The sequence below is a fragment of the Rhineura floridana genome, chromosome 1 (assembly GCF_030035675.1).
Source record: "Rhineura floridana isolate rRhiFlo1 chromosome 1, rRhiFlo1.hap2, whole genome shotgun sequence".
In the NCBI taxonomy this organism is placed as follows: domain Eukaryota; kingdom Metazoa; phylum Chordata; class Lepidosauria; order Squamata; family Rhineuridae; genus Rhineura; species Rhineura floridana.
Window position 1 is genome coordinate 251894688 of NC_084480.1, and position 16213 is coordinate 251910900.

The window sequence follows — 16213 nt, forward strand, 5'->3', positions numbered from 1 at the left end:
ACTTTGACTTTCACTGAGTAGCTCCCCAGTAAAGTTTGTGTTCTGTCTCTAAAATGTTCTCGTTGGTGCCCAGCAAAGTGTTTCACTGCAGAAAGTATCAAGGTGTGTCTTACGCTTTTCCCTTGAAGCAATAATGATGTTGTCAAGCATTTCAAGTGAGACCTGCCCAAAAGTTTTGGGTGGAGAAATACACTTGGTTAAACAGCATCTTCAGTGCTCCCTTCTGAGACTCCTCCAAAGCCTGAGAGAAAGAACATCTACGCAGTGTCTTTTTACAGGCACTGCCATAAGGGGTGGGGGGAAGGGTATAGCCATCTGGAGGGTTATCTTCCCTTGCTTGGACCTAAGAGACAACAGATGCAATGGATTGGCTTCCTTACAGAACAGCTGCTGTACTGTTCATTTTAATGGTAAGAATGGTTTCACTTTTTTAAAGAAAAATGTTTTCAAAGCCAGTGTTACCTTTGGAGCTGAGGACCTTTTATATGGAGGTGATGTCTGATGCTGTTTCCTGCTCAAGTTAGTCCTGGTGACTCTGGCAGTTCTTAAACTGTGCTTTCGTTATTCTTAAATTGTAAATTGGGAGTAAGTTTTTATTCATTTTAAGGTGAAGAATGGGAAGTGGGGAGAAGACTGCAATCCTTTATTCACTTACTAGGGAGTAAGTCCCATAGAACTTGGGTTGGGCTTACTTCTGAGTAAACAAGCATAGGATTGCACTGTCAAAAATCATCTACTCTAAATATAATCAAATTCTGTTTGAAATGTAAAGATGAGGGTCAGATAGTATGGAGGTAGAGTAGGCCCACTGAAATCAATGGATTAGTTATAGGTCTGGTCTCTGAGTATGACTTAGTTGGATACCACCTTACATAACAGGCAATCCAAGCATGTATATTTTTCCTGTACTGCATAAAAAATGCATATTTCACAGTTTATTATTGGGACTTTGTTTAATTAAGCAAATAACTGAGATCCTCAAATCTCTTTGAGCTGCAATTCTCCAGTCTAAGTATTACTGAAAACAGACTTCTAGATACATGTGCAAACAGGAAAATTAGTCAGTATGGTACTTGTTTAGATGACAGCTTGAGATCATGTTTGTTTTTCTTGCACACAGAGGAAAGTGCTGTCTGTGGTAAGAAATGGCAGTTAGGCATGTACATTCATCTTGATGCTGAAGCGATCAAATGTTGAGAGATTATAGAGACAGAACTACATTGCACACTTGAAGTGCTCTGGCCTTGCTCCATGGTCCATATTCTCATGTAACTCCATTGATCCTAATTCATATTCCTTTTTCTGACATTTAGAACCATTTCTTAACTACGAAAATGACAAATACTTTGCAATGGTTTCTTAATGTGCACGTTTTTCCTTTAACCTTTTCCTACTAATAATCGATGGTATTCAGTGCTCATCTTAACTCAGAGTAGACCCATTGAAGTTAATAGACATGGCTAACTTAGGTCCATCAATTTCAATGGGTCTGCTCTGAGTAGGACTAAAATGACTACAATCCAATGTCTCAAAATGTTCTGAGATACGCAACAGAGCAAAGCTCTGAAATTTGTTGCTCAAAAGAAATAAGCAAATCCTGATTAATTGTTTCACATTTGATAAAGCAGAACTAATCAATGAAGGCAGATGCCAAGTAAATAACTCAGGGGTTGGCAAAAAGCAAAGCAGTGAATCAGTACCTACATGTTTGGTACAACATTCAGGTCTCTTCAAAGTCTGGAATGTTGCTTGCTCTCAAAGATGAGACTAGGCCATTTATACAACCATTTCATTATTATCTGTAGTTAGATCCATTAAATAAAATATTAACATGCATTTTGTTTTCCGGATTTAAGTACAAAGATCTATATGATAGTTTATTTAGTTAGTTAGTTAGTTAGTTTCATTTATAAACCGCCCATAACCAATGGCTCCCTGGGCGGTGTACAACATACAAAAGTACAATATAAAATACAAGTGCGCTAAACAATATCAAAAACAACTAAAGCAATTAACACATCAAAATACTTAAAAATATATTAAATATATTTAAAATGTATTTAAAATGCATTTAAAATGCCTGGGAGAATAGGAAGGTTTTAGCCTGGTGCCGAAAGGATAACAACGTAGGCGCCAGGTGTACCTCCTCAGGGAGACTGTTCCACAATTCGGGGGCCACCACAGAAAAGGCCCTGGATCTTGTCATTACCCTCCGAGCTTCTCGATGACTCGGTACTCGGAGGAGGGCCTTAGATGTCGAACGAAGTGCCCTCTGACAATTATTTGGAGTGACTGTCTCTTTTAGCATATGAAACAGTTTTATTTTTAGCAGTCTCTTAAGGAAGCTGTGAGCATGTCTGTAAACACAGGTGCCTTACATACAGGCCTGGATCCAAATAACTGCAACTAGTTCCATGAGCCAAATGGTATGTGTATCTCAGGTTGGAGCCAATTAAGTTTTACTCAGAGTAGACCCATTGAAATTAATGAGCCAAAGTTAGTGATGGTCATTCATTTCAATAAGTCTACTCTGAATAGAATTAGCATTGAATACAATCCTTTGTGTTTTTTTAAACACCATCTCTTTTTGAAATGAATGGGGCATTCCATTGCAGTTTTGTAATTCTGCATTGTGTGGGAGGGGAGGGGCAAAAAAATTAAAAATGTCACTGGGCAATCCCCTCTTCAGCCTATCTAAAGCTTCACTTTGGATCCTGATTCCAAAATAGCATTATAAACAGTCACAAAAATTAGGAACTATGTTATAGAGGAACTGAGGGGATTTTGGAAGCAGAAGTAAAAATGCATCTCTTCTTAATATCTCTTCCTAATACCATGGGATCTCCCAAACCACAGAATAAAATACACACAAACAAATATGTCTATTATGGTTACATTTGAATAAGTGGTAATATTCTGGTTAACGTAAGGAGGTCAGACAAATTGTACAAAAAGGTACATATGCACAGATGTTTAAACCAATAATTTTATTCTGAGGCAAATGTTTTTGTCTGGGAGAGAGGCAGTATATATTTTCCCATCTAGTCTGATTGTTCGACACCTGTTTGATTCAAAAAGTACTTACTGCAAGACGCTGAATTATCTGCTTAGGCTGTGTTTGTAGTACTTGTACAGGCTTGCTTTATGAAGGCAATGCACTTCTCTTTTGTCACCTCTTTATGAAAACTAGTTTATTACCATCTCCACTTGGCCAAAACTCTTGGTTGTCATTTCATCTAGACACCTTTGGTTTTCTTTTTAATTATTAAAAGGATGGATTACTTGCATATATATTTTAATGAAGTATCACAGGAAACTCAGGGGACTAAATAATCTTCTCCAGGAAGAGGAATTACACACGTTTGTGATAACAATCCAGCACAGAGTTCAGTATGTTTAGGGCTTTTGAAGTATAGAGGCTGGATGTGATCCATATGGCCACAGTCTAACCTAGTGCATGCTAAAGGCCTAATTACAGGATCACTCAGCATGTGGATGGCGCGCCATGCACCAAAAAATGGGTCATTCAATTAAGGGTTATTCACAAATTCAAACCACACGTTGGCTTGCCACCACAAACCTTTCAAATGGGAGCTGAACTGTGGCATGTCAAATAATAACATGTAATCAGAGGCCAATTTGCCACATGTTTAAGTAATCAATGATCATGGGGGACTTTACATATCCTGTGTACTGCAGCCCAAGAGATTTACCAAATTAAATAACATGCATTCCTCATATTGGCCCTGAATAAGAGCATCCTAGGTTTTTAAAGCTGACTATTGGCTGCACCCATTAGCTCGAAGGGATATTGCAGGTTTTATACATCCTTAGAAACAAGTGGAAGAGATATGGATTTGTCCAAGGAAAGTTGAAAAAATCAAATCTGAAATTTGTTGGTGAACTTATTTTCTGGAATACAGGCTTTGGGCCATACTTGGCTAATTAGACTTACCCAGTTCTGCTGAAATAAAGCAAACAGAAGCAAATTTCTAATTAATGTAATAGAGCAAAACTATTGGGAAAAAAATAAAATAAAAAAAATTGGGAATTCTAACCATATAATGGTGTTTAGGCTTGGAGATGCCATCTGCCAAGGATTTTAACTGCAAAGTTACAGAACTCTGAAAGTAAATTTAATAAAAAGAAAGATCTAATCTTGTTCAGTGGGAGTTTTGGCTCAGGAATAAAATACATATCCCAAACTGCTGACACAACTACATACTGCAATGGCACAACGATGACTAATAGTATAATGTGCTTGAATACTCAGCTCTGTTCACAGCAATACCTTGCTTGACTTCAAAGAGAGCAGGCTCAACCCCTAAAATGAACAGCACTGGGAAACAGAACAAATCAGGAATTAAGGGCATGTTCAGTCATTTGGATGCAAGTAGGTGGAGCAGGGAGTATACCATAATTGCATATAATATTGCTTTGGCACTGATAATGGTTAATTAATTCATGTTTGTAAATGGCTTTGAAGTAGAAGTTGCAGAGTAGCATATTAAAGCAACGATAAATTTAACAAATGTATCAAAACAAATGCAGCAAAACACTTATTTCTTGGACAATGCACAATTTTTTAATGCACTATATTAAACATCCCCAAGATCTAGTAACAATTCTAAATATTAAGATCACAGTAAAATTGATCAAGGAGCATTTCTCCTACACCATCTTATATATTTGAACAAAGTATAGTTTTGATGGACTGTTTTCACTATCAACATTTGGCATAGTGGTTCAGATTAGGCTAGTACTGGGGAGACCTGAAGTCAAATATCTACTCAGTCATGAACCTCATTGGGTGACTTTAGACTAGTCAATATATTTCTTAGCCTAACCTGCCTCAGAAGGTTGTTGTGAGAGGGAGAACCATGGGTGCTGTGACTGGCTTGAGCTCCTTGGAAGAAAGGTGGAATACACAAATAATTAACACATTAATAAATAAAATGATCCAACTCTTAGCTAAGTGTTGGAAAACAAACATATCAAGAGTTATGCATGTAAATTGTAGTTAGCACTTCTCCGTTAACCAACAGCACAATCCATCAGCAAGTTCTCCTGTGCAAACCTGTTGAAATCTATGAGAGGGGTGCATGAATTTTACTGAGCTCTTATGCAGCTCCCATTCATTTCAAAGGGCCTTGTGTCATGGAGGTTACTAGGTTGATCTCCTAATCTTATAAATTACCCCAATCCAGTGGCTTTCTATTATAGACTTTCCATGACACAATTGTAATTCACATATTTAAGAATGATAACATGTGTGATATTATAGCTAATCTAACATTATATGCTAGACCCATGAACATTTGTACCAAAATATTGCTATTATAAAGTTATGCTCAACAAGACTACCAAGAATGCTTCATTCTAACAGATAAGCACCATGACAAGTACCATCTACTCTTATGAAAGATGGCATGATAAATCCTTTCAACAGTTAAAGAATTGCTAGTTGTAACAATTCTAGTGAGGACTTCAGACAACCCCTATATTCAAGCAAAACCCATTAATAAATAACATCTATGGCATGGGTGATTCAGAATGTGCCTTGATGTGTATCAGACTTGGGGAGTCTGTGCCTATGTGGCATCCATTTGCACTGCGTTATTCCAGTGTGCAGCAACTACAGGGAAAAGTCAAGCCTTGTTGACATCCTGTTGTATGCCTCTCACCACCACACTCTGAATTTAGCTCTGAGCACATAGTAGCAAATTATCGTGGGCATATCTCCTTGTAGCATTAGGAAAGTGAAAAGTGCTATTCGTACAAAATTTTCAAGCACCAGGTTCTCATTTAAAGAAGAAGCCAGTGTTGTCCAATGGACAACTTGCTCCTTCAGTCTTTGCTTGGGTTCTTATCCTGCTGCTGCAAAGGATTTGCCATATGCCTCTTAAACAAGTTACTATCTCCCAACCTCAGTTCCCTGTCTATAAAACAAGAACAAGAGTTAATAGTTAATTTTTATTTGACAATTTTAATGTATATTTTATATTCTTTGTAAACTGCTTAGAGGTTTTATTTACAATTAAATGGTATACACATTTTGTTCAATGAATGAATAATAAACTATGGCATTGGTTGTTGTGATGACAGAGCCAATAAAGATTGTAATCCATTTTGGGGGGAAAGAAGTGCTAGATAAATTAGCAGTAGTAGCAAACATTCATGTTGCTTGAACCACATTTGAAGAAAATTCGAGGTGCACCACAGAACTTTCTCATGGGATGGTGAGGCTAAACCTCAGTGAATTTTAATAGGCCAATGCTTACTCAATGCGTACTAGGCCCATCTTTACAGGGGGAGTAGATCTGCCTTTGTTCTTTTGTGTCTAGTAAAACATGCCTGAGTGTGAATAGTCTTCTTTGGTGATTTGTATGCTAAAATAAGTTTATGTGAGTTTATGAAAATAATCTGGGAAAGTAGGTGGTGCAGCCTTAGGACCCAGGAGCTCATGCCATCTGGGAAGGTACAGCCCTCCTGATACCATTTCAGACTGCTGTTATGGGGAATTATAAGCTGAAATGTCCCTCCCCCCCCATTAAAAACTTACAGAAGAGTTCTCTGCAGCTCTGTTATCATATGCTTTGTCCTGTAAATTTGGATTAGCTTGAATATTACAACCACATGGTTGAAAAAAATGATTCAAGCTTTATTCAGGAACTCTGTCCTGCTTATGGATTGATATCTGAGAAAAGTCACAGGACTAACCAATGTTCTAAATTACTATAATGTTTACATGTATCTGCTCTCATGGGAACACATATCAAATGTCCTCCCATGGACGTGACGCTAGTTAATTATAGATATGCAACACAAGTCCCTCTGTGTTCAATTGAGCTTACTTCCATGTAAGTGTGGAGGACTGCAGCCTTGCTTATTCATTATACTTGTATTTCTCTCTTCCCCTAAGAAGCTTAAGGTTGCAATCCTGGGAATTTACATAGTGGTAAACATGAACATTAATCCATACTATTTCAGAAGAGGCCAGTTATTTAACTGTATATTATTAAAGTTCAATATGAACAAGTTAAGTCCTTTACCAATAAATGTATTTGAAATCAAAAGATTTTCCCCTCATCTGTTATATATAGAAGGTAAAATCTAAAGTTGGTTTTAAAAGCATTAACAACCATTTTCAGAGCAGATTCCTCATTGGCTATGACAAAAACAGGTGTTAAAGGGGCTGGAATTATTCTGAGTTACAAAGCAAGGTTGGTTTTAAAACAAAGACACTTGTGGTTCCATTTTGGCTACATCAGCAACATCAATCACTGTCTCAGCATCAGAAACAGAGGGAACCTACAACAACATTTTGCAGTGTTCAGTGTTCCTAGTCATCATTCATGTCCTTGTCCATGATACTACATCCCATTGTCATCCTGCCCACCCACCCCCAGCTCAATAGTTACAGTCAGCCACAGTCAGAAGTCTGTGACCAAGGCCATTGAGTATGCTCAGTTTTCCTTTGGGGAAATTCCCTCAGGATTTCCCCTCTCCACCACCACCACCACCATTTAATTTAATTTTTACTTCTGCAAACCTTCAGAATTCTCTGAGGTTGCTGAAACGTCCCTCTTGTAAGTGGATGTTGCTGTTTTAGCTACAGAAGGACTGGCATTCACCTCTAAACCATAGAAATAGAAGGGAGTAGAAAAATGAGAAAATTGAGACAGACATATGGGAAGATATTTGTGTGCTGTGGATTTCACACTAAGCTGAAGGCTATACAATTGCTGCAAACGGAAACCATGATTAGGGATGGAATGATCTGTTAATTTTGTTTCTCTCAGTTTCTTATTTTTCTAATCTTAAATTCGATTCTCTACATTTCTGCAGCAGTTTGCAAACTGAACTGAATTTATCCCCCATCCCTAGCTATGATCCAGTCAAAATATATCGGGGGGGCATCCATATCTGCCAGTGAAATCATGGAATTGAAAGCAATTGATGCAAGGACAAACTAGATGTGATGCTAAATTATTATTATTATTACTATTATTATTACTATTACTATTATTATTATTAAATTTCTATCCCCCCTTCCTCCCAGAACAAACCCAGGGTGGTAAACAACAAACAAAACTCTAAAATATCTTTAAAAAAAAAACTTTAACACATTTTAAAAAGACACAGACTGGGATAAGGTCTCTACTTAAAAGGCTTTTTGAAAGAAGAAGTCCTTCAGTAGGTGCCAAAAAGATAACAGAGACAGCACGTTACTTATTGCTACATCTTTACAAACAACCATTATGATCAGATGTGTATGGGGAGTAATATTAATCAAGACCATGGTGCATGGTAGTTAACCCTTTCCTCCCCTACCACAATCCCAGTGAGCACGCATCAACACTCTCCCTGCACACATAGCATCCCTGCAGCTGCTATTAGCCCTGGGAGGGAAACTCTTATTGCAGCCAATAGCAACTTAACTTGGGTCTATGAGAGAGGAGGAAAGTGTTGGGTCCTTCTCTGTATGGTATATAATTATCAATATTTATGCACATGTCTCCATTGGCATTGATCTTTATTCTGAACTCTGTAATTATTGCTTGTTTACATTTCTTTTCAAGTGCATTGCAGAGCAGATTAAGGCAGATAATGAAGTCAGTGTCTTCCCTTCTGCTGCTTACAATCAACATCTCATTCCCCCCTGGGGCTTTCTATCTGTCAGTTACAATCAACCCTTCATAGACATCAGTGAAAGGGAATACACATTTGAAGAGCTCACATAGAAAGTAGATCGATAAAAGTATCACTTACACTATCAATGATTTCAAAGCGAATTAAAAAAACAAATGGGGAAAAAGAAGAATGAATTGGAAACCAGGCGCAGAGAGGTGACGGCTCTTTATAAGAGTACAAGTTCCTAGCCCAAGGAATTTACAGTTTAAATCTGTCATAAGGGAAACAACAGACGACATGCGGGAAGATAGCTATATTTTCTGCCTTAATTTCTCTCTGCAACTCACTTTATATTATAGCTGCTAACAGTTCAGCAGACTGGAAAACAAGTTAACACATGCCAATTTTCAAGAAAGAATAAATAGTTGTTACGTAAACTGTCTCCCTCATATTGTAAAACAGCCTTCTCAGCTGGTGCCCTCCAAATGTTTTGGATGACCACTCCCATCAGCCTCGGCCAGCAGAACTGACTGGGATGGTCGTCCAAACATCTGGTGGGCATCAGGTTGGGGAAGGTGGCTATAAAATTACCGTTCACACAGATACTAAAATGACTGTTTCTCATAAAGACAATCTATGTTTTATGTATCCTACTCATTTATGTAAAAAGATTTCTATAGTCTTTTTATTGGAGGTTGACAAAATCCCCTTGGTTTTTTCTTATCACCCACAACTGTCCTTACTTTTGGGTCTATTTGTTCCCCGAATTACCCATATTTTTACTCTGCCAAAAGCACACCAAGTAAATTGGCAACAATGGGAACTTTGGAGCAAATCTGCCCACCCATATTTCATTTTCAAGACGTCTGATCTAAATTTAGTCAAGGTTCATGGAAAAGGCAGGAATCCAAAGAATTCTTTATGCATGCCCACATGCTTCATCTGCATACCCTAATTTCCTATTTCAATCATATTTCTTTGTGCTTTGTTGGAGGATGCTCCTGAATGTCCTCCACATTTTGGGAGTAGCAAAGTTGTAAGTCAAGAAGGGACTCACAATCAGAAGGTGGAAATTTTAAAACATGGATATTTTTTTCATCCCAAGGGTCACATTCCCTTGTGGGAAACCTTTTGGGGATCTCATGCCAGTGGTGGGTGGGGCCAGATCCAAAAGTGGGGGGGCAATGAATGTGGCTTTGTACAATAGGCCACACAAAAGCCAGTGATTTACACACACACACATACACATCCATCCTGCATCCAGGCAAATAAGAGTCATTTTCACAGTTCAAGGATACATTCCATCCAGGCCAAAGCATTCAAGGGAGGTGCAAAACAGCATCAGTGAGGGGTGTGGCCTGGGTAGGGGTGTGGCCTAGGGAGAGTCCTGCGGGTCAGACAGAGGGACAAGCAGTTCCATACTTGGCACCTGGGCCTGAGGTTCTTGACCTCTGCTCTAAAGCCCTGTTGTGTTCAGTGCCCCCTTTTGGTCCTTAGAATCTCGGGCAAAGTTATAACTGAGTTCAATGGGAGCATGATTTGAACAACTGTCTGAAAAAGAACGATAGCACAGGCTGTATGTTTATGTTAGTTCATTAAGCAGGGACTAAATCAGATGCTTTTCACATAATCTGGCACCACAAGAATCATGGCTTTTGTTTAAAGGGGGGGAAAGCATCTGTCTAAACAACACATTTGAAGACCCGTTTGGTGAAGGAGTATAAGAAACTGATGTTTTGAGCAAAACTTCCAGGATTCATAGATATACTTACTTACCTCCCTTCTCCCTTCCTCTCTTACACACAGGGGTTGCCAACCTTTTGGGGCCCTGGAGAAACTGTTATGGGAACCAAAACACACTGCAACCAAGCACACACCACAACTTATTCTGTTTGTTACAACAGTGATTCTTTCAAGCCTAATTTTTTTTGGAGGGAGAACTCTGATTGCCAGAGAAGGACCGTGTGGGCAGATGCAAGCCCCCTGGTACCACCTTGGGGATCCTTGCCTAGTCTATGTCTCCCAAATTAAAATTATTTGAAAAAGCATTGAATTCTTTGCATCCCTTTGCATAATGGAAACAAACTACATTAAACAAAAAAAGATAACACTTGTGTTTTCTTAACTGATAAAATTTCTTGGCATTCACTTACTTTTTATTTACCTACCCCTGGCCAAAGTTTCTGAGGTCACCTGGGCATGATCTCATTTTCACCTGATATCTGCATTCTGTTATCATCTCTGGTGTGAATATAAATGTATTTGTTTCCACAGTGTGGTATTTTTATGATGACAGGCCCTAATGAGGTGCATGAGACGTGCTGGTTTAATTGCAGAGGGGGCAGTGATACGAATGGGTTGAGGGGAAATATACAGTTGAAGGAATGGGACTGAGCAATGACACTGTGGGATGTGATTCTTCCTTTTTATCTCCATATACTATACTTTATCTATATAAAGGCTTTTGGTGCAAACTTTGAATGACATAGATGAGATTAGTTTCTATGAGATTTATTCGTGTGGGAGAGGAATAAAATGAGCATTGTGCTGACTCTTTTTGTTTCTTTCTAGGTATTCCTGGAGTTCAGCACTGGTGCTTTTCATGTTAAGGTATTTTAATCATTGCAGTCTTATTTACAGCACAATCCTGTGCTTGTCTACTCAAAAACCATTATACTCAATGAGATGCGCTCCCAGGTATGTGTGAATACCTGGAGGTAAGATCTATTGGACTTCTGAGTAAAGATGGATATGATCACTATGTAAAGCAGCTATTTGCTAGTGCATCCTATAGATCTATTATCCATGAATAATTTTGACTTGCAGACAAAAAATCCACACGCCTTTCTATTTTGAACTAATATGTGACATTCAGCCCTCCTGATTTCTCTAGCTCTTCATAGCCACAGTACACATCCTTTCCTGCATATGGGCCTTATTTGCCAGTTTTTCTCCTGCCTCCATCAGAACACTGTCTCCCCATTGAACCACAGCTCCTCCATTTTTAGGCCAGGGGTGGGCAAATCTGTGCCATGCTGGGTGGGACTGATGGGAACTGGAGTGCAACAACATCTGGAGGGCCACAGGTTCACCACCTCTGGCCTAGGTCATATAAAGTTCATACTGGTTTTAAATGTTTTTATGTTGCTGTACACTGCCCTGATTTTTTTTGAGAAGGTGGTATATAAATACTCATAAATAAACAATAAAAGTTCCATTCTTTTAGCTCTCCAGATTTCCACTTTCCTGATGCCCGTTTCCCTGCTCCCCAGTCAGGGATTCCTTCATCAGGGGGGTTGGACTAGATGGTCCTTGAGGTCCTTTGCAATTCTATGATTCTCTGAGTCACATGTTAGTCTTGTGAAGCCAACCTGACCTTCTGCTTCCCTCATGACTGTAGCATTGGTTTACTGCATTCTGTGATTGGACCCTTACCTCTCAGAAGTTTGAATATTTCTAAATATCCTGTGACATTAGTTTTCAGTAGCAGCCTTTCCCAACCAGTGTGCCTCCAGATGCTGTTGGACCACAACTCCCATCTTCCTGACTATTGGCAATGCTGGCTGAGGCTGATGGGAGTTGTGGTCCAACAACATTTGGAGGCACACTGGTTGGGAAAGGCTGAGTCAGTGACTGGAGTGAAGAGGCTGAGAAAAGTTAGAGGGAACAGCCACAACTATCCTAGTATATGTAACTTTATATACACTATTAAGTATTCAGAGCAATTGGTCATAATAGCATTCAGTTAGTCAATATTAATGCTAATGTGCTGTTCATTCAAGGTGAGAGAATGGAATGAAAAAGGCGTGGAGAGTCGGAAAACCCATTGGAGGCAGAAACGAGAATGGATTAAATTTGCTGCAGCCTGTAGAGAAGGAGAAGATAATTCAAAGAGAAATCCAATTGCAAGGGTAAGTTCCAAGCAAATTAGAAGGGTTCAGTTCTTGTAAGTTACTAAGCAACACTGACAGATTACCAAACAAACAAGGCTGGAATCCTCCCACATACCAACTAAGTAGCAAAGTCCTCTAAGTTCAAATAAAGGGCTCGCAAGCTAGTGGGTGAAACATGTAGCACAGATCTGATAAACTTTGATAATGAGAAGAATTTTGACAATCTTTTCTTACAGTCTATCAGCTTTAAGGTTGCTTTTTGAAGAGTGTGGGTGTTTACTTTTCAGTGATATATAAATTAAAATCAAACCTGGTTATGTAGCATGGGAAAACATGTTGTGACAAGGCACAGTGACAGAATCTGTTTTCTTCATCAGGGCTGAGTCCTGGAAAAAAAGTCAGGTAGTAATTAAGAAAAGTGCCTCTAAACATGTAACGTGCCTTCCCCTCACTACTGAGGAACCACGACCTTTCCCCATGAACTCAGACTTAAGGAGCAAGGTGCCCAGCACAAGAAGCAAGCTCTCAGTCAGGTTCAACCCCCCATTTCAAGAAAAAAGACATTGGCTGGGATTCTGAGGTTGTACCTGCTGGAAGGAGAGCCTCCTGATCAGAGTTCCACTCACACAATGTTCCTGCAAGTGGAAGGGAGTAACCAACTCTAGTCCATTCCCCCATCCCCATACAACTCATTGTGCCCCCTCCCAAGTTGTCCTGGAAAGTTGAAGAATAGTATCAGTGTCAGGTGTCACTTGGTGGCCCCCCTCATCCCTCCTCTCCCCTCCCCTCCCGTGCCAGCTTCAGCACATTGATCCTGGTTTCAGATTTTGGTTAGTAAACTGGTGTAAAACCACAGATCCCATTGCAGATACAGTGGGAAATTGGTGTTTAAAGAAACAACAATCAAAATGCCATAGCTAGCACATAGAAGAGGAGGTTGGCGGAATGGGATGAGTGCAGGCATGCCACTTGCTCTCAGGTTAATAAACCATGGTTTATTAAGCTAAGGTCTACATGTAAACCAACTCAGAGTATGCCATGAAAGAGCAGGTAAAACCTTCATTCTTTAATATTGCACTGCTCACATGAGTCAACCACCTGCATGAGAAGTTATTTGCATAAGTAAAATGGCTGCAGTAATACCTGCAGAGGCTCTGAGAGTAAACATGGCAGCACATGTCTGAGGCTCTGAATTGGACTGATTCTTTTAGAAAGGGATTCTAAATCACAGATGATTCTTTTCATGCTTATCATTAACTGACAGCACTCAGTAGCAAAGGGTGTAGTAGTGCAGTGGCGCTGTTCACCTAACCTTCAGTCAGTCGTGCCTCCCCACCACACCATGCACTACTCAGAGGTCCTATTCAGTTCAATGTCTACTCAGAGGTCCTATTCAGTTCAATGGGACTTAATCCCGGGTAGCTGGGGTTAGGACTGCAATGTTGACATCAAAACTGCTCACAGTTCACTAAGGAATCACTTACACTGGAAACCATTTTTCATTTTGATGTATGTTGCAAACTTCTTTTCTCCCAAGTCTTCCCAAATTAGTCCATTTGCTTTCTGTGGCTTTTAGTCATGTTTTAAAATTGTTTTATGACTCGCCATATGTTTTATATTCTATTTTTTCACACAACGTGGATGTTCTTTGTATATAGAGCTGCTTGTACATTTTTAAATAAATAAAAATAAAGTTAAGGTTGAGAAAAATATCTGAATGAAAACTAATTTTGTTTGTTGTTGTTGTAGGTCCGATCTGATTGTGAAGAAACTCAATCAATTATATACAGAATCACTGGAGTAGGGATTGATCAGCATCCTTTTGGAGTATTTGTCATTAATCAAAAGACTGGTGAAATTAATATAACAAAAATAGTAGATCGAGAGGAGACTCCAGTATTTGTTGTAAGTACTACCTGCAAAAATATATTCTCTTTTCCCCTCTCCTGTGTAGGGCTTGACTATCTAAAGTGTGGCCTCTCTCCATATGAGCCAACTTACTTACTAAGGTCACCCAGAAGTCACAGCTATGGCCATCCTCTGCCTCCACAGTCAGAGGCCGTATGCTTCTGAATACCAGTTGCTGGAAGGCCAGGAGGGGAGGACTCAAGTCCTGCTTGCAGGCTTCCCATAGGCATCTGGTTGGTCATTGTGAGAACAGGATGTCAGATTAGATGGGCCACTGGCCTGATCCAGCAGGGCTTTTCTTATGTTCTTATGTCCCTCAACATATGAGATATGTCTAGAGGGAACTAGAGGGCCTTTTTTGCGAGCATCACACAAGCTCTAGAACTCCTTCCCAAGGCGAGTGCACTTTATCCCCTCTGTAATGGTGGTTTGTTTTATGGTAAAAACCGTTCTTTTTAGAAAGGCTTTTGGGCCATTTGGGGGATACTGTTTCTTTCTTTGCTGGAGAGTTCTAATGATAATAATTTTATAACTTGGATGGCTATTTGAATTGAGTTAATGGAGTTTTTATTATTTATTCTGCTGCTATCATTCTTTTTTCTTTTTAGTGTTGATTTTGTTTGTTATGTTTATTTTTAATATTATGAGGAAAGCAGAATATATTTAATAATACATAATTATTAACATGATTAATAATAATGTTATTGTTCCTGCACTATTTATAAATTAGATGAATGTTGCTTATCTAACAAATGAATGGTTTTAAGTATATTGAATGGTTTATCTTCTTTTTTGCATTAGTCCTTGTTTTTTTATTTCTTAATACAGATTAAGTGCCTTGCTATAAATGTGGTGACTGGGCAATCAGTGGAAACTCCACTTGACCTTCGAGTTCGGATTCTGGATATAAATGACAATGCGCCAGTATTTACACAAACAGTGTTTGCAGGGTCAATTACAGAGAGTAGCATGGAGAGTAAGTAGACTGTAAACACATTATAGTAACTGGAAAAAATAAGTATACATTGAACTTTCTGATCATGGTCCATTTCAATTTGGAATCCTAGGATTCTTCTCCTATTCCCATAGGATTGTGCTTCCCCCAGTGCAATCCTATACACGTCTACTCAGACCAAAAATCAGTCTCTGTAGAGCAGGGTTGGGGAACCTGTGGACCTCCAGACGATGTTGGACTACAACTCCCATCATCCTTGAAAACTAGCCATGCTGGCTAGGGTTGATGGGAACTGGAGACATCTGGAGGGCCACAGGTTCCCTATCCCTGCTTTAGAGAACTTGCAAAAAAAAAAAAAAAGCCTTTTATAGGCATGTCAGTGTTTGCTATAGTTGTAGCAAAGTGCATTACCAAAGACTCAGGAGTTTCTTTGAAATCTACCTTACATTTTGAAAAAAAGCATTCTGTTCTACTCTTAGTAAGCAGAGATATATTAAAAAATTCACATATTATGGCATCCTTAAGGTTTTAATCAACTGAAGTGCAGCCCTTACGTTTTTATTTACGTGGCATTTTCCTTCTTTCCAGGCACATTAGTGATGAAATTAACTGCTACAGATGCAGATGAGCCAAATAACCTGAATTCCAAAATTGCCTACAAGATTGTGAGTCAAAATCCTGGAGGTCCATCAAAGTTTATTTTGAACAAACAGACCGGAGAACTTCACATTGCAAATATCCTTGACAGAGAGGTAAAAAAACCCAGCTCATGAACTGTTCATTGTTTCCCTTGGGAAAATACTGTAGTTTGTGTGCTAAGGGA

The 16213-nt window shown here is 39.1% G+C and overlaps 1 protein-coding gene across 2 annotated transcripts in view; it reads left to right on the top strand.

Moving 5' to 3' along the window:
- Positions 1 to 206: 206 nt before the first annotated feature.
- LOC133370899 (desmoglein-1-beta-like) overlaps positions 207 to 16213 on the top strand; it is a 40116-nt gene continuing 24109 nt past the window's right edge. The window contains exons 1-7 of one of the 2 annotated variants that reach the window (XM_061597803.1): positions 207 to 410; positions 4274 to 4393; positions 11206 to 11244; positions 12417 to 12545; positions 14277 to 14432; positions 15264 to 15411; positions 15979 to 16142. In XM_061597803.1, coding sequence (XP_061453787.1) covers positions 4388 to 4393; positions 11206 to 11244; positions 12417 to 12545; positions 14277 to 14432; positions 15264 to 15411; positions 15979 to 16142 — 642 coding nt within the window. In that variant the 5' untranslated portion in view covers positions 207 to 410; positions 4274 to 4387. The remainder of the gene's footprint in view (positions 411 to 4273; positions 4394 to 11205; positions 11245 to 12416; positions 12546 to 14276; positions 14433 to 15263; positions 15412 to 15978; positions 16143 to 16213) is intronic. The other variant, XM_061597795.1, reaches the window with a different exon arrangement.